The 22,308-nt window shown below is 35.8% G+C and overlaps 1 protein-coding gene across 4 annotated transcripts in view; it reads left to right on the plus strand.

Annotated features, from left to right (window-relative positions):
- Nucleotides 1–22,308, plus strand: part of PPP4R4 (protein phosphatase 4 regulatory subunit 4) — a 105,541-nt gene that overhangs the window by 43,142 nt on the left and 40,091 nt on the right. The window contains exons 2-7 of one of the 4 annotated variants that reach the window (XM_008958243.5): nucleotides 11,243–11,338; nucleotides 13,205–13,352; nucleotides 13,860–13,933; nucleotides 16,285–16,391; nucleotides 17,194–17,301; nucleotides 20,190–20,311. In XM_008958243.5, the coding sequence (XP_008956491.3) occupies nucleotides 13,232–13,352; nucleotides 13,860–13,933; nucleotides 16,285–16,391; nucleotides 17,194–17,301; nucleotides 20,190–20,311 (532 nt within the window). In that variant the 5' untranslated portion in view covers nucleotides 11,243–11,338; nucleotides 13,205–13,231. Of the gene's footprint in view, nucleotides 1–9,893; nucleotides 9,998–10,104; nucleotides 11,339–13,204; nucleotides 13,353–13,859; nucleotides 13,934–16,284; nucleotides 16,392–17,193; nucleotides 17,302–20,189; nucleotides 20,312–22,308 lie in introns of those variants that run through there. The other 3 variants (XM_003832814.5, XM_024925525.4, XM_008958244.4) reach the window with 3 other exon arrangements.

Consider the following 22,308-nt stretch of genomic DNA (forward strand, 5'->3'; position numbering starts at 1 on the left):
AGGGTGGAGCAGGAACACTGAGGCAAACCCTTTGGCATCTGAGGCTGCACGTTAAACAAAAGGTAATAGTGGCCCACTATTGGAGGTCTGAAACCTGTTGTGCTGTGATTGCCGTAGCAACAAAAAGCCTGAAACCCAGCTCAACTGCTAACTAGACTGGTTATTCAACCCCCTGGACTTAACAGCCTAGCAGAGGTGGAATGTTCATTTCTGAGCATAAATACTGTTGCCCCTATCATCACTGAATATCCAGCATTCAACATTTCAAAATCAAAAATTTCTGGGCACACAAAATAGGAAAACTTACCAAAACATAAAGCAACAACAGGTCTAGTGTCAGAGATGACCCAGATATTGGAAGTATTAGGGAATTTAAAGTAACTGTGATTTATATGGTAAAAAAAATCCACTGAAAAAACAACATGCCTGGATGTATAGGGCATTTCAACAGAGAGAGGATCTATAAAATAATCAAATGAAGATGCTAGAAATAGGCCGGGCGTGGTGGCTCACGCCTGTAATCCCAGCACTTTGGGAGGCTGAGGTGGGCGGATCACCTGAGGTCAGGAGTTTGAGACCAGTCTGACCAACATGGAGAAACCCCATCTCTAATAAAAATACAAAATTAGCCAGGCATGGTGGCACATCCCCGTAATCCCAGCTACTCAGGAGGCTGAGGCAGGAGAATCGCTTGAACCCGGGAGGCGGAGGTTGCGGTGAGCCGAGATTGCACCATTGCACTCTAGCATAGGCAACAAGAGCAAAACACTGTCTCAAATGAAAAAAAAATGCTAGAAATAAAAAAGATGATATCTGAGATGAAGCATTTCTTCAATGGGCTTATCAGGAGTTTGAACATGTCTGGTGAAAGAATCAGTGAACTTGAAAATAGAAACTATCCAAACTGAAACATAGAGATAGAAAAGAGTGAAAAATGAGAACATCCAATGGCTTTGAGACAGCATAAAAAGAGATCTAATATATATGCAATTGGCATCTCAGAAAGAGAAAAGAGAAATGGGAAGGAAGAATTATTTAAAGAAATACTAGCCAGGACAAAGCATAGATCTAAGAAGACCAGAGGACTCAGAGCAGGATAAATGCGTGCGAGCGCACACACACACACATACACACACACCCTCACCCCTAGACACCGCACGCGGGCGCGCACACACAACCTCCTCACCCCTAGACGCCGCACGCGCGCGCACACACACCCTCACCCCTAGACACCGCACGCGCGCACACACACACACACACCCTCACCCCTAGACACCGCACGCGCGCGCACACACACACAGTCACCCCTAGACACTGCACGCGCGCGCACACACACACACCCTCACCCCTAGACACCGCACGTGCGCACGCACACACACACCCTCACCCCTAGATACCTCATAAACTGCTGAAAATAAAAAGGATAATCTTGGAAGTAGCCAGAGACAAAGGTGACAATTGAACAGGCTTCTGATCAGAAACTATGTAGTCTAGAGGACAAAAGAATATCATATTAAAAGTACTGAAAGTAAAAAGCAAAAATTAAAAAGTCAACTGAAATATATACCCAGTTAAAATACCTTTCCAGGATGAAGACAAAGTAGCTTTTTAGATAAACAGAAATTGAGAGAATTAATTATATCAAATCTATACCACAAGAAATGGTAAAGGAAAATCTTTTTTTTTTTTCTTTTCTTTTCTTTTTTTTTTGAGATGGAGTTTCGCTCTTGTTGCCCAGGCTGGAGTGCAATGGCACGATCTAGGCTCACTGCAACCTCTGCCTCCCGGGTTCAAGCGATTCTCCTGCCTCAGCTTCCCAAATAGTGGGGAACAGGTCTGCTGCCATGCCCAGCTAATTTTTATGTTTTTAGTAGAGACAGGGTTTCACCATGTTGGCCAGGTTGGTCTTGAACTCCTGACCTCGGGTGATCTGCCCCCAAAAGTGCTGGGATTACAGATGTGAGCTACCGTGCCTGGCTGTAAAGGAAATTATTTAGGTAAAAGTAATGTGATACCAGATGGAAATTGATTTACATGAATAAATGAGCACTGGAAATGGTAAAAATTAGGGTAAATGTAAAGGAAATAACAATTCTACACAAATTCTTTCAGAAAATAGAGGAGGAGGTAAGAACTTTCTGATAAACTTTCAGGCCCAGCATTACCCTGATGTATATATACTCATGAGCGTAGATGCAAACACCCAAAAAATGAGAAATCAAATCCAACAATATATCAGAAGGATAATAATACATTATGACTAGTCAGGGTTTATCTCAGGAATTCAAGATTGTTTCAAAATTTAAAAACTAGTCAGTATAAATCTTGTCAGAAACCTAAAAAAGGAACACCACCATCTAATCATCTCAGTAGATTTAGAAAAAGTGTATGACAAAATCCAACAACTATTTCTGGAAAAAAAAATCTTAGCCAGGTGTGATGACACACACCTGTAATCCCAGCTATTAGGAGGCTGAGGCTGGAGAATCTCTTAAGCCCAACAGTTTTAGTCTAGTCTAGGCAAGATAGTGAGACCCTGTCTTAAAATAAAATAAGGCCTGGCATGGTGGCTCACGCCTGTAATCCTAGCACTTTCGGAGGCCGAGGCAGGTGGATCATGAAGTCAGGAGTTCGAGGCCAGCCTGGCCAACATGGTGAAACCCCATCCCTACTAAAAATACAAAAATTAGCCAGGCGTGGTGGCAGGCATCTGTAATCCCAGCTACTTAGGAAGCTGAGGCAGGAGAATTGCTTGAACCTGGGAGGCAGAGTTGCAGTGAGCCGAGATTGTGCCACTGCATTCCAGCTTGGGCAGCAGAGCGAGACTCCATCTCATAAATAAATAAATAAATAAATAAATAACCTCACAACTCAGTAAACTAGAAATAGATGGGAGCTTCCTCTGTGAGAAACCTACATGTTCAGTTAAAGGTGAAAGACTTTTTCCTAAGATCAGGAAAAGGCCAAAAGTGTCTGCTCTTAGCCACTTTTGTTTAACAGTATACTGGACATTCTAGCCAGTACAGTAAGGCAACAAAAAGAAAAAGCATTCACATTGCAGAGAAAGAACTAAAGCTGTCTTTTTTTTCTCAGATAACATTATCATATGTAGGAACCTGCAAAAGAAAAATACTGGAACTTCCAAGCGAGTATAGAAAGGTTATGGGATATAAGATCAATATACAAAAATCAACTGTGTTTCTACAAACCAGCAACCAACAATTGGAAACTGAAGTTTTTCTTAAACTATCAAAATAGCATTAAAATAAGTAATACTTAGAGATAAATCTGGTAAATGTTACATAAGGTCTATAAACTGAAAACTATAGAACATTTCTGAGAGGAAATAATGAGAGAACTAAGTGAACTGAAATATAGATCATATTCGTGGATCAGAAGACTCAATATTGTTAAGATGTCAGTTTGCCCCAGATCAATGCGTATATTTAATGCAAAATAATCAAAATTCAAGTAGGTTAGGTTTTTGTAGGAAATGACAAACTAATTCTAAGATGCGTATGAGAATGTAAAGGACCTAGAATAGCCAAAACAACTTTGAAAAATAGGAACAAAATTGGAGGACTTACATTACCTGATTTCAAGATATAATATATAGCCACAGCAGTTAATACTGTATGATTGGTGTAAAGACAGATAAAGTAATCAATGAGACATAGAGAAAGTTTAAGAAAACTCACACCTACCCCACAAATTGTCAGTTTGTTTTTGACACGGGGCAAAGGCAATTCATTATAGAGAGGATAGACTTTTCAACAAATGATGCTCAAACAGTTTGAAAAATAAATCCATACCTTGCTCCATATGCAAAAGATAAAATAGATCATAGACCTAAATGTTAAAGACTGAAATTATTAAAACTTCTAGAGGAAACCATAAGAGAAAATTTTTGTGACCTTGGGTTAGGTAAAAGTTTCTTACATATGACTCTAGAAGCATGATCCTTAGAAGAAAAATTTGATAAATTAGATCTGTTCTTCAGAAGACACTATTAAGTGAATGAAAAGACAAGTCACAATGGGAGAAAATATTTGTAAATCACATAGATGACAAAGGACTGTGTTCAGAATTCATAAAGAACTTCTCAAAACACAATAATAAAACAACCCAATTTTTAGAAATATGGAAAAATTTTTAAGATGCTTCACCAAAGAACATTGGCAGATGGCCAGTAAACATAAGAAAAGATATTCAACATCATTAGTCATTAGGACAATGTGAGTAAATCTCCAATACACTTGTTAAAATATCTGTACTAAAAATAACAAAAAACAAACAAACAAAAAAACAGCAATTGACCATACGAAGTATTGTGGAAGACTGTAGAGCAACTCAAACTCCCTTACACTGTTGGTGGGAATATAAAATGGTACAACAACTTTAGAAAACAGGTTCTCAAAAATTTAAATATACATCTACTATATTACTCAGCTATTTAATTCCTAAGGATTAAGAGAAAATGAAGCATCTTTTCATATAAAGTCTTATACATGAATGTTCATTGCAGCTTTACTTGTTATAGCTAAAACTGGAAACAACCCAAATATCAGTCAACTGTTGATGGATAAGTCAATTGTGGTATAACCATTCAATGATATAATACTCTTTACATATTCTGGTTATGTGTTGAAATTTCTTCTTCAACTCTGTGGCTTCTCCTGATGTTTTAGATTTTATTTTGTAAACAACATGATTGGGTTTTATTTTTTAATCCAATCTCACACTGTATTTTAATTAGAATATTTTTCCCATTTACATTTAATGTAATTGCATAGGTCATCTTACAATTTGCTTTTTCTTTTTGCCAGCTGCTCTATGTTTCTATTTCTCTTATTTATTTTATTTGAATTAAGTAGTTTTATTATTTCACTTTCCCCCTCGTTTATTAGCTTGGAAGTTACAGACTCTTTTACTTTTCTTGTGTTAGTGACCTTAGACATTACAAAAAGGACATATTATCAAAGTCGAATTTCATTGGTATTTTTACCCTTTTCCTAGATAATAATATAATTATTATTTAATCCTCTTCTGACTTATATGTTACTGTTGTTAGCTATTTTATTTATATATTTCAGGTCTCCTAGATATTGTTTTATCTAACCAATATCTATTTAGATTTACCCACATAGCTATCATTTTTTATTACCTATAGTATTTCCATTTGGAATCTTTTTTTTTTTTCTGCCTGAAGAACACCTTTTAGTATTCAGTACAAGTCTGCTGGTAACAAATTATCTTTGTTTTTGTCTGTTTGAAAATGTCTTCCACATGCATTTTAAATAGATGTTTTTATTAGCATAGGATTTTACACTGTATATCTGTAGATTTCTAGAAATATGGAGGCATATTTATGGCTTCTTGACTCTGTGGCTTATTTTCTTTGGCCAGTTTTGGAAAATTCGCAGGTATCTTTTTACATGTGCCTCTGCCTAATCTTCTCTCTCTCCTCCTTCTAAGACTCCAATTTTATGTATATTAGATCTTTTAATAGTATTTCCATGTCCTTTATCTTCTTTTCTTTCTTTTCCATCTTTTTTTCTGTTTGTGATTCATTGGTGTTTTATTCTAATACACCTTCTGTCTCACTAATTCATCTGTATCTAACCTGATTTTTATTTTGATTATTGTATTTATCTAGTCTAGAATTTCCATTTAGCTTTTTAAAGTCTGCCATTTTTTATATCTTAGAGAATTCTCTGTTGAAATCCTCAATTGTATCTTTTATCCTCTTGAACCATGTATGTATCATATAGCACTAGTACCTGGAGCTCCTTTTGGTATGTTTATATTTTGTATTGTTTCTGCTTATTATCTTATCTCCTTATATATGTTGATATTATTGATTATGTGCTTGGTCTTGTATTTGACAAATTATTTGTAGAAATAGTTTGAGGCCTAGGATGATATCTTTCTCATGGAAGGAATATATTTTCTTCTGGCAGACACCTAACTGCACTAGCAATAGAGTCTTACTTAACCTGATTTCAGGTACTGGATGATTTGAAGCTGGGCTGTCCTCCCCTGCAAAGGACAGTCTATTCAGGACTGCCCTTATTCCCTACTGCAGAGGGGCTTATCAGGGACTCTGCAAGGCTGTCAGAGAAGTCACTTAGGCTCTCAGTCCCTCAAGACCCTCTTCTAGAATCAGCAAATACCCCCAGGCCCAAAGCAGGCCCCAAATTACATGCTCACTTTTCTGGATATTTGTTGTCTCTTAGATCTTGGAAGGGTAATTTTTTACTACCCTGTTAGTTTCCATAGGCCTGTATGCAGATGATTTTTATGTTTTGTTCAGCTTTAAAAATTATCCTTGCCAAGAGGGTTGATTAGAGTTACCTAGTCTGCCGTTATTGAAAGAGGAAGTTCCCTTTCCTGTTATTATTCCTTCTTGATTTAATCTTAGAATGAGATTAACCCCAACATTTCTATTTATATACCTGCATAGGTTCTCTGTGCACATATATCCCTCTACCATACCCTGTTCACCATCTCCACATCCACACAGATCAACTGATTGTTTTCTAACAATACGTTAGAAGTAATCAAGAACCTAAAATTAAATATTTTGCCAAAACCCTTGTGATATATGTCCTTAATTTACACTTCTAGTTCTTAAGCTTGCTTATTTTGTTGGTGTGACATTACATGTATGAAGAGAAATAATTAGATGAAGGGCAAGATAAGGGGAGATAGGAAAGCAAACATTCCCAGCATTGGGAAGGAAAGAGAAGCATGCAGATTGAATGTAGATTCAAAGAACTGAGAGAAAATCAGTGTGCCTAGAGCATAAAGCAAAAGGAGTTGCCGAGACAGTGAAAAAGCCCAAATTATGCAGATCCTTAGGTGCATTATGCAAGAGAATATTCAAATTATAGTTTTAAATGCTTTGAAATCTCATGCTGACTGTAAAGTCGAAAATGAATCAGAAGAGAGTGATGTAGGATGGAATGGAAGGGATGTAGTGGGTGAGGATCACTTGGAATCTGTTACCCTTACCTGAGCAAACCTTCAAAGTAGCTTGGACTATGGTGGAAGTAGCCTGGTTGGAGAGGTGGATGGATTAAAGAAATAGACAACAAAGCAAAACCAGGACTATATGAGCAATAAAAAACCAATAGTATCAACGATAACTCCTGAAATCCTGGTTTGTAAACCAGGTGGGTAACAGTGGCACACACTAAGATAGGAGACTAGAGAAAGCCCACATTAGGACAAGAGACTGGAGGAGGCCCAGGTGTTACAGGAAATACTGTGAGCTCAATTTTGGACTTGTTACCTTTGAGATACCTTTGAGACATCCGAAGTAGAGTTTGCAGAGAGTTGTATATACGGATGTGATACTCTGAACAGGTCTGCCAATAAAAAAGTAAAATTTATACAGATTACATTTAAAGTCATTGGTGTGGAGGAGATTGTCTACAGAGAAAATGAAGACCAAAAGTGGAGAACTGCTATTGGAAACATAATTTTACACCAAGAAAATAAGGAAGCTTAAGAACTAGAAGTGTAAATTAAGGACATATATCACAAGAGTTTTGGCAAAATATTTAATTTTAGGTTCTTGATTACTTCTAACGTATTGTTAGAAAACAATCAGTTGATCTGTGTGGATGTGGAGATGGTGAACAGGGTATGTAGAGGGGTATGTGTGCACAGAGAACCTATGCAGGTATATAAATAGAAATGTTGGGGTTAATCTCATTCTAAGATTAAATCAAGAAGGAATAATAACAGGAAAGGGAACTTCCTCTTTCAATAAAGGCAGACTAGGTAACTCTAATCAACCCTCTTGGCAAGGATAATTTTTAAAGCTGAACAAAACATAAAAATCATCTGCATACAGGCCCATGGAAACTAACAGGGTAGTAAAAAATTACCCTTCCAAGATCTAAGAGACAACAAATATCCAGAAAAGTGAGCATGTAATTTGGGGCCTGCTTTGGGCCTGGGGGTATTTGCTGATTCTAGAAGAGGGTCTTGAGGGACTGAGAGCCTAAGTGACTTCTCTGACAGCCTTGCGGAGTCCCTGATAAGCCCCTCTGCAGTAGGGATAAGGGCAGTCCTGAATAGACTGTCCTTTGCAGGGGAGGACAGCCCAGCTTCAAATCATCCAGTACCTGAAATCAGGTTAAGTAAGACTCTACTGCCAGTGCAGTTAGGTGTCTGTACATTGTTAGTCCTGCTCATTGCTGGGTCTCTAGGTCTCTAGCACCTAGCAGCACAGTGCCTTGAACATAATTGAGCATTTGAGTGAGTGTATATAGTCAACAGGAATCACTGAAAGGTAGAGATCCTTATTTTTGACTTCTTTCCAGTTTCCCAGAATACGTAGTATGATGCTGGGACTTGAATGAAATTAAAATGATATTATCTTCAGAATTAGATTTTCTTTGGGCTACTTTTGAGAGAGATTAGGATAGAAGGTGAAAGTATTATGACTGACTTGGGAGAAAAAAAGCCCTGTTTCCTCTTTCTTATAGATATTTGCTAGACTTTCCATGGCTGCTTTTTTTTCTAAGAGAACTGTGTATAATTTTTGGAAAAAAATATTGAATTAATTAAATATTGCTATAGTGAATCATTCAGAAGGAATGGTTCTTTATAATTCACATCCATTAACAAGATTATTTCTTTGAAAAGCACATCCTTTCTTTGCAAAGTTTTGAATTGCTGCTTATTTACATTTTAAGCCTAAATTATGAAATTCCTGTGATTCTAATTTATTACGTTTAAAAATGACTTAGCAGAGTACTGCAGCTGGAAGGCTCAATTGCAAAACCATGGTCTTTAAATTGATTTGTTTGTTTTGATGTTCTTATGATTTGCATGGCAGCATATTTTATTGTATATTTACAATAGTCATATGATACTTACTATTGGTATTTCCTTTATGGAAAGAGTTCTTAAGGATATTTTTATGTGTACCTCCTCATGAATCTTGCTAATCACTGAAATACAGACTTAGGAATGGTAAAACATATCTCCCTTTGTTATTTCTGTTTATTGTCTTCACTTCATTTTTCCCTCTCAGATTTTGATTTTCAGTGATCTCTTCTAGTCCTTTACACCCTTTATTTTAGTGGTGGAATGTGGCAATCAGGGATAGGGAAAATAATGAGGTATAATCATTAAAGGTATCTTAGAACCTGGCATATTTCAATTATTCATAGTTAACCTATTTGAAAGTCTTTTATAAATATCATGATTTTATAATGAAGAGGGCTATTATACTATTATGTTAATTACTAAAACCTCCCACATTTATGATCTTTAATAGCCCAGATATTTTATATGTCCCTGATCTTCAGTATTTTAATATAGAAGTCCCTATTATTTAATTTCAAAATAATCAATGCTATCTCTAAAAATACACAGATATTTTGTAATTTTAGAGTTCCTTTACCTTTTACTAGCACTATTCATGATAAATATATTTTTCAGTTTTATTCAATAAGATTCTTTTCAGAATTTGTGAAACTTAAACACTTGCTCTTTTGGAGTAAGCCAATGATTTATTTAATGCTTTTCTATATTGTGTATTTTAAGGAGAAATATCTTCCTGATGGATATAATACAGGCTTGTTGGAGACAGCTATTTCCCTCTCTGCAAGGAGTGTATTATGTTGTTTTACAAAATGCTTTCTTGCACCACTCATGTTAACTAAAGAGCGAATTTAAACACAGACATGTCTACTGCACTTTCCTTCCTTGAATGGGTACAGTTTTTAAAACTTGGAAATGTACCATTAACTCTTAATGTCTCATTTCATTTTTGAGGAATTCAAGTTGGGATGCCAGCCGTACAATAGTAATGTAAGAGGAATGGTAACTGGCTTAAGGCATGCACTTAAGCAATAGAGGAATTTACTTTTCAGTGTCTTCCAAGGTCCATGAGGATGCACACTTATTTATCCAGAGAGTATGGATCTCACATATGTTTGTCCAGAGGGTGTGACTCTGTGGAGGAGAACACTTACTGGTAAGTATTGAACTCTTATTGTATTATGTTTCAGAAAAATATGTTTAGAAAATCAGTTGATTTTTAGCAGTGATGAAATCTCTTAGTCTGTGCTGGTTTCTTAACAGTGGACAGTCCCAGATGTTGAAGTCAGCACAACAAGAGAAAAACCCAAATCCTGATAAGACTTGAGGATTTTTCGAAAATTAAATGCAAAATAGTTGGGGCAAATGTTGCTGCGGGAGTCAAGACTAAGTAATACAGTAAGAAGATATGAAGTTGGAGAGCTTCTCATGTTCTTCCTTTGTATAAAGTTTGCATATGTACAAAACCCAGGACTTTAATGACTTTAAGAGGGGGCAGAATTGCATCTCTTGGAAGTTAACAGACTCATGTGAACTGGAATGTACATTGTGGCCCTCACAATTGATTTTAATATTTATTTGCAAAGTCCTTTCTGTTTCTAAATAAAAGCTGTGCCTTCTGAAACCTGTAAGTGATGTATACTGGCCACATCAAATCTTTTAAAAGTGTTTTCCAAACCCCAAATTGTTAGTGTGGAAGAAATGTTTCTTTTGGGAACACTAAAACAAAGGGGTATGGGAGGATTGATTTCAGAGACCAGTTGCTGCTTCTGCTTTATACTTTAACATTCTTTCCCTCTTTCTCTCAGCCAAGAACTCTCATGATATGTAATTGACTTTTGGTTGAAAAAACATGTAAAATAATGTTTTTGTATATGATACAAAAGTTTAGAATAAAACAAAAATCAGCCACTCTAATATGTGGTAGGTTTTCTGGCAATTAACCATAGCACATAGACATTTGCCATGGGAAATGCCACTGCCAGATCTCCCACACCGCCACATGAAGGCTTAGCATTGCTTTAAGTCATGCCTTAATAAATGATGAATGGAAGTGCAGAGTCCGTGAGGAAGAATTCAGTGCGTAGGAGTGTTTTGGCATCTGGTAGACAATTGTTTGTTAGAGTTGCCAGTTATTAGCTTGCTGGCCTTTATCAAAGTGCTTTACTATTCTGTTTCTTCTGCTGTAGAAATCCCTGTGTTATCCCCTATTGTGATGACTGACAGTGTCCCACTGTGCTGAATCAAGAAGACTGGGTATATAGGTCCAAATCATGGTTATGGAGATGTTAGGGTAGAAGACAGCAGTATGGACATGATAGAAAGAGGATTGAGAATACATTTCTATGTGATCCATTTTTGCTTTGCCTTCTATCTAATTCTGCCAATTCCTAATCTTTAGGACTCACCTCAAAATCTCTTGAAGCCACTTTTTGGGAGATGTGCAAAATGTGTGTGAAGGGAGAGAGCATCAAGAGCAGAAAGCGTAGGTGAGAGGGTAAGAGACATTTAGTCACCCGGCAGCTGCTTACTGAATGCCTGCTGTGTGCTAGGAGGTGGGGATACATGAAGCTTGTGTCCAGTTTTGAAAGATAGGCCATAAACAAATAAACATGTTGTGTATTGGATGATGGTAATGAATAAACTGGTAAAGGGGGGTAGTGAGAACTGGGATAAGGAGGTGACTTTCAGCTCGAAGTAGGGTCATCAGGGAAGGCCTCATTGACAAGGTGGTATTTGAGTAGAGGCTTGAAAGAGGTAGGGGAGCCAGCCATATGGAAATCCAGGAAAAGTAGAACTGAGAACACATACTGTAAGTCATTAAAAGGACTTTGACATTTCCTTTGAGTGAGATGGAAGCCCATTGGAGAGTTTTGAGCAGAAAAGTGACATTATCTGACTTATTTCTTAAAATAATTCCTCAGGCTACAGTATAGAGAATGGATAGTAGAGGAACAGTGATGGAATCAGGGACTGGTTAAAGGTTTTTTGAGTAATTGAGGCTGGAGAAGATGGTGACTTGGACTAGGGTGGCAACAGGAGAGGTGATTAGTGTTCAGATTCTGGATTTGTTTTGAAGGTAGACCCTTCAGGATTTATTGGTCTTTTGACTGTGGGGAGTGAGGGAATGAGAGGAGTTAAGGATGACCCCACAGTTTTTGGGCTGAGCAGCTGGAAGGGCAGAGATGACATTTACTATTTATCAGGAAGAGGAAGATTACAAGAGGAGCAGGTTTTAGGGAGAGATCAGTGAAGGTGCCAGCAACTGAGATTCCAACTAGATATCCAAAGGTAATATAGACAGAAGACAGTGGATATACAATAGTAATTATTTAAACGTTCATTTTGCACAAGTTGATAAATCACAAAAGTTCTGTTTAAATGATTTAAATCTTCATGAAGATGTTGCTATAATTCACATTTTATAGATTAGGAAATAATGCAGAAGGATTAATATTCCTAAGATCACTGATATGAAACTTTATTTTATGACTAAGTTCCAGGTTGTTCTACTGACTTTATTATATTATAAAATAGGCATACAAGGGAAATTTTCATTATTGCCATAATTGAGCAAGTAATACTTCTTGTTGCCTTTACATTACACACACAAACACACACACTTTCTCTATCTCTCTCTCTCATAGAGAAGTACAGTAATATCTTTGAGGCTTACGTAGAAAGATAGTTTTTTTTGACCCTTTGGTGTGTTGAAAACATACTATAATATAGGCTTTAATTTTGGATATGCATTTTAAAATTCTTTAAATGGTGAATGGAGATGGCTATGAATATAATTAATTTTTAAAAGCATATTCTTAAGAAATTTTCTTTTGAAAACAGTTTACTTCATGGTAATTTGTGTTCTCTTCAGTTGTTTAAAGGGGAAATATTTTGCATACTCTTAAGTGTATTCTTTTTTATAGTAGAATGTATGATGTTTATTTTTTGAAACACAAATACAAATAATGGAAACACATGTGATTGTCTGAGCTTTGACATTGTTCTAGGTAGGATGACAAACTGTCACAATCCAAACAGGAAAACAGAAATTAAAACCTCTCTAAAGTTTCTACTCTGTTGCTTAAAGGTTTATGTACTGTTTATAATTTTTATTCAATAAAGCGATGGCAAGTTACTTTATCTTATAAAATCCTAAGACACTTAAATTTTATGTAGTGTAATGAGTTAAATGATCAGGAGCAGATTAATATAGTTCTCTGAAATAAGTACATATCCTTAAAGGTCATATGTCTTAATTTTGTGGAATATGACTATTTAGTTTCTACAACCTTGGGTTTTTAAAAATTATAATTTGTGATCTCTCATCTATGTAAATAGCAAACTCTTTCTGATTATACAGGAAGCCCTGCATGTTGCAGGAGTGGAAATGCAGTTAACGGCTGCGATGTCATTTCTGACCATTCTGCAGGACGAATCAGTGTCAATTCATGCATATACCCACTCATTCCTCCAAGTCATTCTCCTGCATCTGGAGCACAGGGACACAGGTCAGGGGCCCGGCATGCTTAATTATATACTTGTTTATTGTTTTTTTGTGTATGGCCATGATATTATATAAATACTGTTAGCCTGATGAGGATAACTGAGTAAGGCCATGCTGCCTAGGAGTTGAGCAGTGGAATGACTTAAAATAGCTATGGCTGTCTTATAAAACCCACAAAATTTAATATCCTTGAAAGCTGAAGATCCATTAATTCATCTTATGATTTATACTTTCTTGTTACTTTTTTTCCTTTTCTAGCAGTCATGTTTATAGTATTGTACAATAAAAGAGCAAACCTTGGTTTAAAGATATCTCACCAATACTATTTTTAAAAATATAAAAATTTTCTAGATGTTGACTGAGACAAAATAATAGAGAAACTTTTTAGAATAGTAATGAAAATAATTATTTCCATTTTATCATTAAGTGCTATTGTAACTATTAATGGCTGAGTTGAAACTGAATTTGAAGTGATACGTTTAATTTAGTATGTTTTATCTCTGTCAACCAGGTGTCAGCAATGCATGGCTGGAAACTCTTCTGTCTGTTATAGAAGTATTGCCAAAAGAAACCCTACGGCATGAGGTAATACTTTCATGGGGGCAAATACTAATAAGTAAGTCACTCTAAGGTTTTTTTTTTAAAAGGCTTCTTGTCAAAAATGGTTTTTAAAAAAGAAAGTTGTTTTTCATTTTGAATGTAACACGTGCACATTGGAGGAAATTTGAGAAATATAAAATATAGAAGGAAGAAAAAAGAATTCATAGCTCTGTACTTGTCCACTTTTAAGGTCCTGATGTATTTCCTTTCAGATTTTTTTCCTATATATGGTTGCTGCTTGGCTTGCTATATCAGTGATCATACTGAATTTATATATGGTTGCTTTTCACTTAGCATTACTTTCCTATATTTTTTAAACTCATTTGATAGTAGCTGCAGAATATTTTACTTGTGAAACATTTAAGCCTGTTTTCAGGCTTATATTTTACTATTGAATAGGACATTAATGAACATTTCTGTAGAGCTCTTCCTGTTTTTCAGATAATTTAATTGTAGCTTTCAAACAGGAATTAATGGATCAGAGGGCATTAATATTCTTAAGCTTTTGACTAACAATATGTGAAGATGCTCTTTTCCTAGACTTTTATCAGCAATAGTGTTTCTGTTACATTTAATGGGCCAAAAATTGAATTACATTTTATTGGAATTTTTAAATTATTGTGCTGTTGAATATTTTCTCATATTTATATCAGTTTCTCTTTATTCCTTTGCAATTGTTTGATCCTATCCTTTAATCACTATTTATATGTGCTATTTACCTATTATGGTTGCCAATTCTTTGTTATATTTACAAATATTATTCCCAACATGTTGTTTGCCTATTAATTTTCAACATTGAACAGCATACTCTTCTCTAAAGACTTTAAATAAATTACAATGACAGAAGAAGAAAAATGGAAAGAAAAGTATCCACTAATGAAAAGATTTTGTATTCTTTGAACATTATTCCTATATACATTTCTTTCCAAATATGTCATGATTGAAAAAAAGAGTCATCAGCCAATGAAATGTCCTCTACTGACTTCATTAAGTGTCTTTGTCCTTTCTTTGTCTTCATACAGTTTATGGTCCTATCACAATGCTTAAATACTGGCTTGAAAATGGGAAGATTTTCTAGTTATAAGGATGTTTGCATACTTGATGCCAAACATCTAGATGATTATGCATATTTAAGTGCTGAATGTAATATAGACATGTTATTTTTATATTTTTTTGAAAAGCAATATGCTGTATAATGCAATTTTTACTCTAGAATACCATATTATTTAACATGTGGTTTCAAAGATTTTAGATATGTAATTTATTCTAAACTTTTCACTTCTAAATTATCAATGCATATTCAGTAATTCCAGCTACTTTGAGAGGAAACAAGCCAGTTGACTATAGAGTCATAGAATTTTAGAAATTAAAGAGATCTTAGTAGGACATATTCTTGTTTCCATTTTAAATAGATGAGAAACTGGAGATTAGAAATAGCGAGATTATGGGCTGGGCGCGGTGGCTCACGCCTGTAATCCCAGCCCTGTGGGAGGCTGAGGCGGGCGGATCATGAGGTCAGGAGATTGAGACCGTCCTGGCTAACACGGTGAAACCCCGTCTCTACTAAAAATACAAAAAATTAGCTGGGCGTGGTGGCAGGCGTCTGTAGTCCCAGCTACTCGGGAGGCTGAGGCAAGAGAATGGTGTGAACCTGGGAGGTGGAGCTTGCAGTGAGCCGAGATCGCGCCACTGCACTCCAGCCTGGGCGACAGAGCGAGACTCCGTCTCAAAAAAAAAAAAAAAAAAAAAAAGAGAGAAATAGCGAGATTATTTGGACAAACTAAAGAACTGGGACTAGAATCAGAGTCTGATCTTCATAGTGTTTTATGGTCTGTCAGGCTGTTGTAGTATTTGAGTGTCCAGTATATACATAATGCAATATCAGACTTGGCTTATTGTACTCAAATGACAGAATTATTTAATAGGATTTATTTGAAGCTATAATGTTTTTCATCCCATTAGGATACATATAAAAATTAATCTATATGGAATAAAAATACATTTCAAGGTATTTAGTCATTATTTGCTTTTTTCTTTTTAAAATATGTATTTCAAAATTCTACTTTTATCTGTGCATACAGAGCATTGTAAAATCACCATAAACTTTACTTCAGTTTTTTCCTAATTGTTTTAATTGCATAATTTGTAATTATCTTTACCTTAATAACTCAGAAGACAAATAAGATAATCCAAGTTATTGAGTCATGAACCTCAAATCGTAATTCAGGTTCTTTAAAAACATTTAGAACTTTAAAATACTCTGAAGGAAATAGCTGATATGAGTGGCATGAATGTATAAAATTTTGTGAATTTTTTTCTCTAAATTTTCTCTTTAGATTTTGAATCCACTTGTTTCCAAGGCACAACTTTCCCAAACAGTCCAGTCTCGTTTAGTTAGTTGTAAAATTTTAGGAAAATTGACCAACAAATTTGATGCCCACACGTGAGTATTTGTATGTAATTTTCGGTCTACTTTATTACATTGATTTAAAATGTATAATGACTGTGTAACAATATATTTGTATTATTTCATACTGCATACAAATTTAGTTATCTTAACTATTTTAACTTTATGGAATTCTCATGACGAATTTACTTATTCAGATGCCTTTCTTTTCAATCTCATAACTTTTCAGAATTGGTAAGGTTAACTTTTTTCCTACTTCCTATCTTAATCTTCCCTATCTCATACCAAATATAGTTTTGAGGATAAAATAGCGTTATCTTATTGACTTTCAAAATTGGCAGCGGCATAAAGATAGAATTGCTGCTTTTTTACACTGTTGTCATGAATTTGTTATTTTGAATAATTTAACTTATTGTGAGGTTTTATGGAGCATGTTTATAATTCATGTGCTACTTCTTGCCTGCTTATTAAATACCAAATGAAAAGAATGGAATGTTTTGTAATCATGATACAAGAGTAAAGCTGAAGAATATTTTGGTTGATGGTTGCTAGACTCAGATATTCTACTGCTACAGCCTTTTATCTTAGCTATAGACATTTCAACTGCCAATCCAAAATTAACCATTATTTTAAAAAGACTGTGTGATATACATAATTTACAAGTAGCTAATAACATCCAAATTTAATAACATGTAAAATACCTTGTAAACTATTATTTTTTTTCTATTAAAATACATTTGTTATTATTAAGGTGAGTTAAGATTTTAATGATAATTGTTTGGGAATATTATTCTGAAACACTCATTCATTTGCATGTTTCTTTTCTCCCCACCTTCAGCATTAAGCGAGAAATACTTCCTCTGGTAAAATCACTCTGTCAAGATGTAGAATATGAAGTTCGATCTTGTATGTGTCGGCAATTAGAAAATATAGCCCAGGGCATTGGGTAGGTATACTTTGAATTCCTTATGCCATTTCCATGAAAACATGCCATTGAAAGGCTGTATCTGATCTTTAAAAATGATCATAACAAGTACCTCCTCTATGTCTGGATTAAAAGAGATAAAGAGGAATGTGCTTAGCATGGTGGTAGGCATTTGATTAATGTTAATTTCTTTTTTTCTCACCTTAGTTGCTTAGTTATCATTCCAGACACCTAGATTCAGGAAAGAAAAGATAGCCCAATATAAACCATACTTGGAATATGTTTGACTGGCTATTCTTTGACTATATTATTGGGTCATTTCAGATGGGATTGCAGTTGTCCCTCCATATCCTTGGGAACTTGGTTCCAGGACCTCTTTTGGATACCAAAATCTGAGGATGCTCAAGTCTCTGATATAAAAGAGTGTAATATTTCCATATGACTTGCTTATATCCTTCCACATGTTTAAAATCATCTCTAGATGCTAATAGTACCTAATACAATATAAATGCTATGTAAATAGTTATGCTGTATTGTTCAGGAAATAATGACAAGAAAAAAGTCTGTACATGTTCAGTAAAGAAGAAATTTTTTTCTGAATATTTTCTATTCATGGTTGGTTAAATCCACAGATGTGGAACCTGCAGATGTTGAGGGCCGACTACACTCTAATGGAAGGCTTTCTATAGCTCCTGTGCAACTTCAGGCTTCCAATGTTTGTTTTGTTGCTCTCCTTGTTCTTTTTTTTTTTTTTTTTTTTTTTTTTGGAGAGGGAGTCTCACTCTGTCACCCAGGCTGGAGTGCAGTGGCGCGATCTCGGCTCACTGCAAGCTCCGCCTCCCAGGTTCATGCCATTCTCCTGCCTCAGCCTCCCAAGTAGCTGGGACTACAGGTGCCCACCACCACGCCCGGCTAATTTTTTGTATTTTTAGTAGAGACGGGGTTTCACCGTGTTAGCCAGGATGGTCTCGATCTCCTGACCTCGTGATCCGCCTGCCTCGGCCTCCCAAAGTGCTGGGATTACGGGTGTGAGCCACCGCGCCCAGCTGTTGCTCCCCTTGTTCTATGGGTGCCTGAAGCTCCAGGAGAGGCATAGCAGCCAATCTCTTCACCCGTAAGAACTGATCTCATTTCAATCTTAGAAGTGTGATATTAAAGGGAGTCTTACCTAAAAACCATCTTGGGAAATCTTTTCTTTTAAAAACAAGATTCAAAATTGGTACAAAAATCATTGGAACCTCTCATTTTTAGCAGAAGTTGCACTGATTTCATCTGGTTCTTTGTTGCACAAGCTAGGACAATCAGATTGTGGTCATTTGTACCTTTGTTAATTTTTTTAAAATCTGGGCCAATATTTAAGGCTCTGAAAAGGCTTTTGAATGTCACACAGGGTATGGTAGAATGTCACACAGGGTATGGTGGAATGTCACACAGGGTATGGTAGTGTACTCTGTCCTGTGTCCACTGTTGCTAAATAGTATTTAAGTGTTGTGTTGGAAGTTTAACACAATTAATGAAAGAGTTATCTGTTATGATTATTTTCATTTTTAATGCCCAGAGATAATTAAGTTGAATTTGCATCACTGTCACATGTTTTTGAAAAAAAGAGAACTCTGTTTAAAGATTGAATGGAAATAACTTTTACTATAGAGATGAAATTATTTTTCTTATTTTCTTTCATTGTTAATAAATTCAAGGATTTCAGTAGGTATACAAATATATTCTGAGCAAAATTTATATGAAATAAATTTTTATGAACTTTGGATTTGTTCTGTCACATTTTACTCTTCTACCTCCTCTGTCTATATCCTGTATTTGCTGAATGTTTGTGAAGTACTGGTAATGTTAACATCTCTATCTGTATGATCTAGATCAATCTCTTAGAAAAACATGTTTTTTTGTGGCTCTTCAATTGCTTAAGTCCTTGTCATTGTGGTATGCTGCCTAATATGGTAGCCCCTAGTCACATGTGGCTATTTTAGTTTAAAATAAGGAAAATTAAAGAAAATTAGAGCTTTAGTTCCTCATTCATAATAAACTTATTTTTAAAAATGCTCAATAGTACCCTACTGAAGAGTACAAATGATAAACATTTCCATCATTGGAGAAAGTTCTACTTGACAGCATTGTCTTAGAGTCTTTGAGATTTGCCCTGAAATTTTTAAAAGTTTTCTACAACTCTTAATAACTTTCTTGGACTCTATCAACATCTTATGTCAATTATAATTGATGCTATTTTCCATCTTGTACCCAAGAAAGCTAACCACATCACAAGGCTCTCCTTGATCAGAGTGTTTGTCATTACAGTGACACCTTATCATGAGGAATAAGCAGAAACAAATTGTTGAATACAAACTATTTGTGATTGTATTATAAATATTGTATACTCCCTAAAAGTATTTATATTATGTTTCATTCTGCTAGGTAGGACACCTAGAGTCATATATCATCTTCTATATAGAAATTAGTTACCATAATTTCATGTATTAGGTGAATGGAAAATAATTTATACCCTGAAATCTAGATAGAAATATATTATTTAGGTTTCTGCAGTTACTACTGATAAGTTTTTCTAATTAGTCCAGATTTTTGCTGAAGTTGCTTAAAATGGAAAACTATATTATAATTTATAAAGTTTAATATAAACTCTTAGTTATTAAGATTTCTGTAGGTAACAATATTATGCTGGAGGAAGTGGGATTGATTGAAATCATTATGAAATTACTATTAATGTTTCTTATATGTATGGTGTGCTTTCCCAATAAGACTGAAAGCTTCTGGAGAGCAGGAACAGTATCTTTATGATTTTTCATATTTTCTGCAGCAACTAGCCCAGTCACTGGTTTTTAGTAAGTTCCTGCAACACATTTATTGATTTGATTTATTTTCTTCTATTGCTTATTGTGCAGGACAGAACTTACAAAAAGTGTGGTGCTCCCTGAATTAATAGAACTTTCTAGGGATGAAGGCAGCAGTGTACGACTTGCAGCTTTTGAAACTTTGGTTAATCTGCTTGATATATTTGATACAGGTAAATCATGTGGCTACATCTTTGCTTCTGAAAACAGTGTTTTTCTACATGTTTTATGTTACTAATAAGGAATAAAAGTAGATTTAGAATTTCCTATGTTAAGCCTCCCTTCCTCTCCCTGTTTTTATGATTCATTCTGTTTTGGTGTCTTCTTGGCTTTCACTTTTACCCTCATGGTGTCGTAGTCCATTTTGTGTTGCTGTAACAGAATACCTGAGACCAGGTAATTTATAAAGGAATTTATTTTGGCCCACATTTCTAGAGGCTGGGAAGTTCAAGATCAGGCAGCCCCATCTGACCTGTTTCTGATGAGGGCCTCATGCCACCTCGTAATCTGGCAGAGAAGTGGAAGGTGAAGCAGGCCTACAAAAGGGAGAGGGAACAAAAGAAGCTGACTTTGTAACAACCTGCTCTCCAGAGAACTAACCCAGTCCCACGAGAGCTAACCCAGTCACTTGTGAAGGAGATCTCAATACCACAGGAACTTCACCAGTCAACCCACGAGGGTGGAGCCAGTGGGTGGACCCATGCAGCCCCACCTCTTAAAGATTTCACCTTCCAGTATTGCTGCACTGGGGCCAAGCCTTGACAGGCGTTTTGATGGAGACAAATCATATTAAAACCAGTACCCTATGGCATACAGTGTTGCTACATATTCCATCTCTCTTTTCTCTCATCAAAACTTAACTGACTTGTGTGTATATAGGGCTAAGAATTTGACTTTAACTTTTTCACCTAACTGACATTAAGACAGATCCTGAGACATTGTCTACATGAGTTTCCTCTCCTTAATAATATTTTAATGCTAGAGATCTCATGGCCATTGGGGGAGAAATTTGGGATGGGGTATTTGAGTGGGAGAGGGTAAAGAGATATTCCTTAGTGTTATGTAAATCATGTCACAAAGACAGTTAACTGCTCTACTGAATGTATGGCTAGACTCTTGACTAATGCTGGATATTAGTTATCAGTAAACATTAACTATTTTGATAAAGAGAAATTTGGAGAAGTAAATGTCAAGTACTTAGGTACAGAATTCAATCGTATAATTATAGTATTACATTTACTTGGATTACCAACATTTTATCTGAACTCTAGGAAGCCTCTTAAAGATTATTGCAATATGGACAATAATTGTGTTTGGAAATTCCAGAACAGTCATTTAGACAATATGACAAACCAGAGGAGTAAAACTGCAGTACATGATAAGTGAATGAATAAATCTTTTTTCCTCTAATAATGGGGCATCCCCAGGCTCCAAACTAGAACCTTGCCATCATCTTTGATCTTTTCGCTTTTACTGCCCACGCCCATTTATCACAGAGCTGGGCCTAACCTGTGTTTGTGGCTTTATTTCCTACCATTCTTTCCCACTCCTCTTGTGTCTGATGCTCCAGTCCCACTTCCTTAGCATACCAGATTCTTTCACACCTCTAGTCTTCTCTCATACTTTTTCTTTCTCTATTGTTTCCTTCCCTCTATTTTTGTCCTAGCCAACTCCTTCTGCTTCTTTTTTTTTATTATTATTATAGTTTAAGTTCTAGGGTACATGGGCACGACGTGCAGGTTTGTTACATATGTATACATGTGCCATGTTGGTGTGCTGCACCCATTAACTCGTCATTTACATTAGGTATATCTCCTAATGCTATCCCTCCCCCCTCCCCCCACCCCACGACAGGCCCCGGTGTGCGATGTTCCCCACCCTGTGTCCAAGTGTTCTCATTGTTCAATTCCCACCTATGAGTGAGAACATGCGGTGTTTGGTTTTTTGTCCTTGCAATAGTTTGCTGAGAATGATCCTTCTGCTTCTTTAGTTCCCAATTTAAATACAGTTTCCTCCCTGACATCTTTCTAAATCCTTTACACCAGGGGTTGGCAAACTATGGCCCTTAGACCAAATCTGGCCCGCCGCCTGTTTTTGTGAATTAAGTTTATTGGGACAGAGCCACACTTATTTGTTCACATATTGTCTGTGGCTGTTTTTGTGATGCAAG

This window comes from Pan paniscus, chromosome 15 (assembly GCF_029289425.2).
Source record: "Pan paniscus chromosome 15, NHGRI_mPanPan1-v2.0_pri, whole genome shotgun sequence".
NCBI lineage: Eukaryota > Metazoa > Chordata > Mammalia > Primates > Hominidae > Pan > Pan paniscus.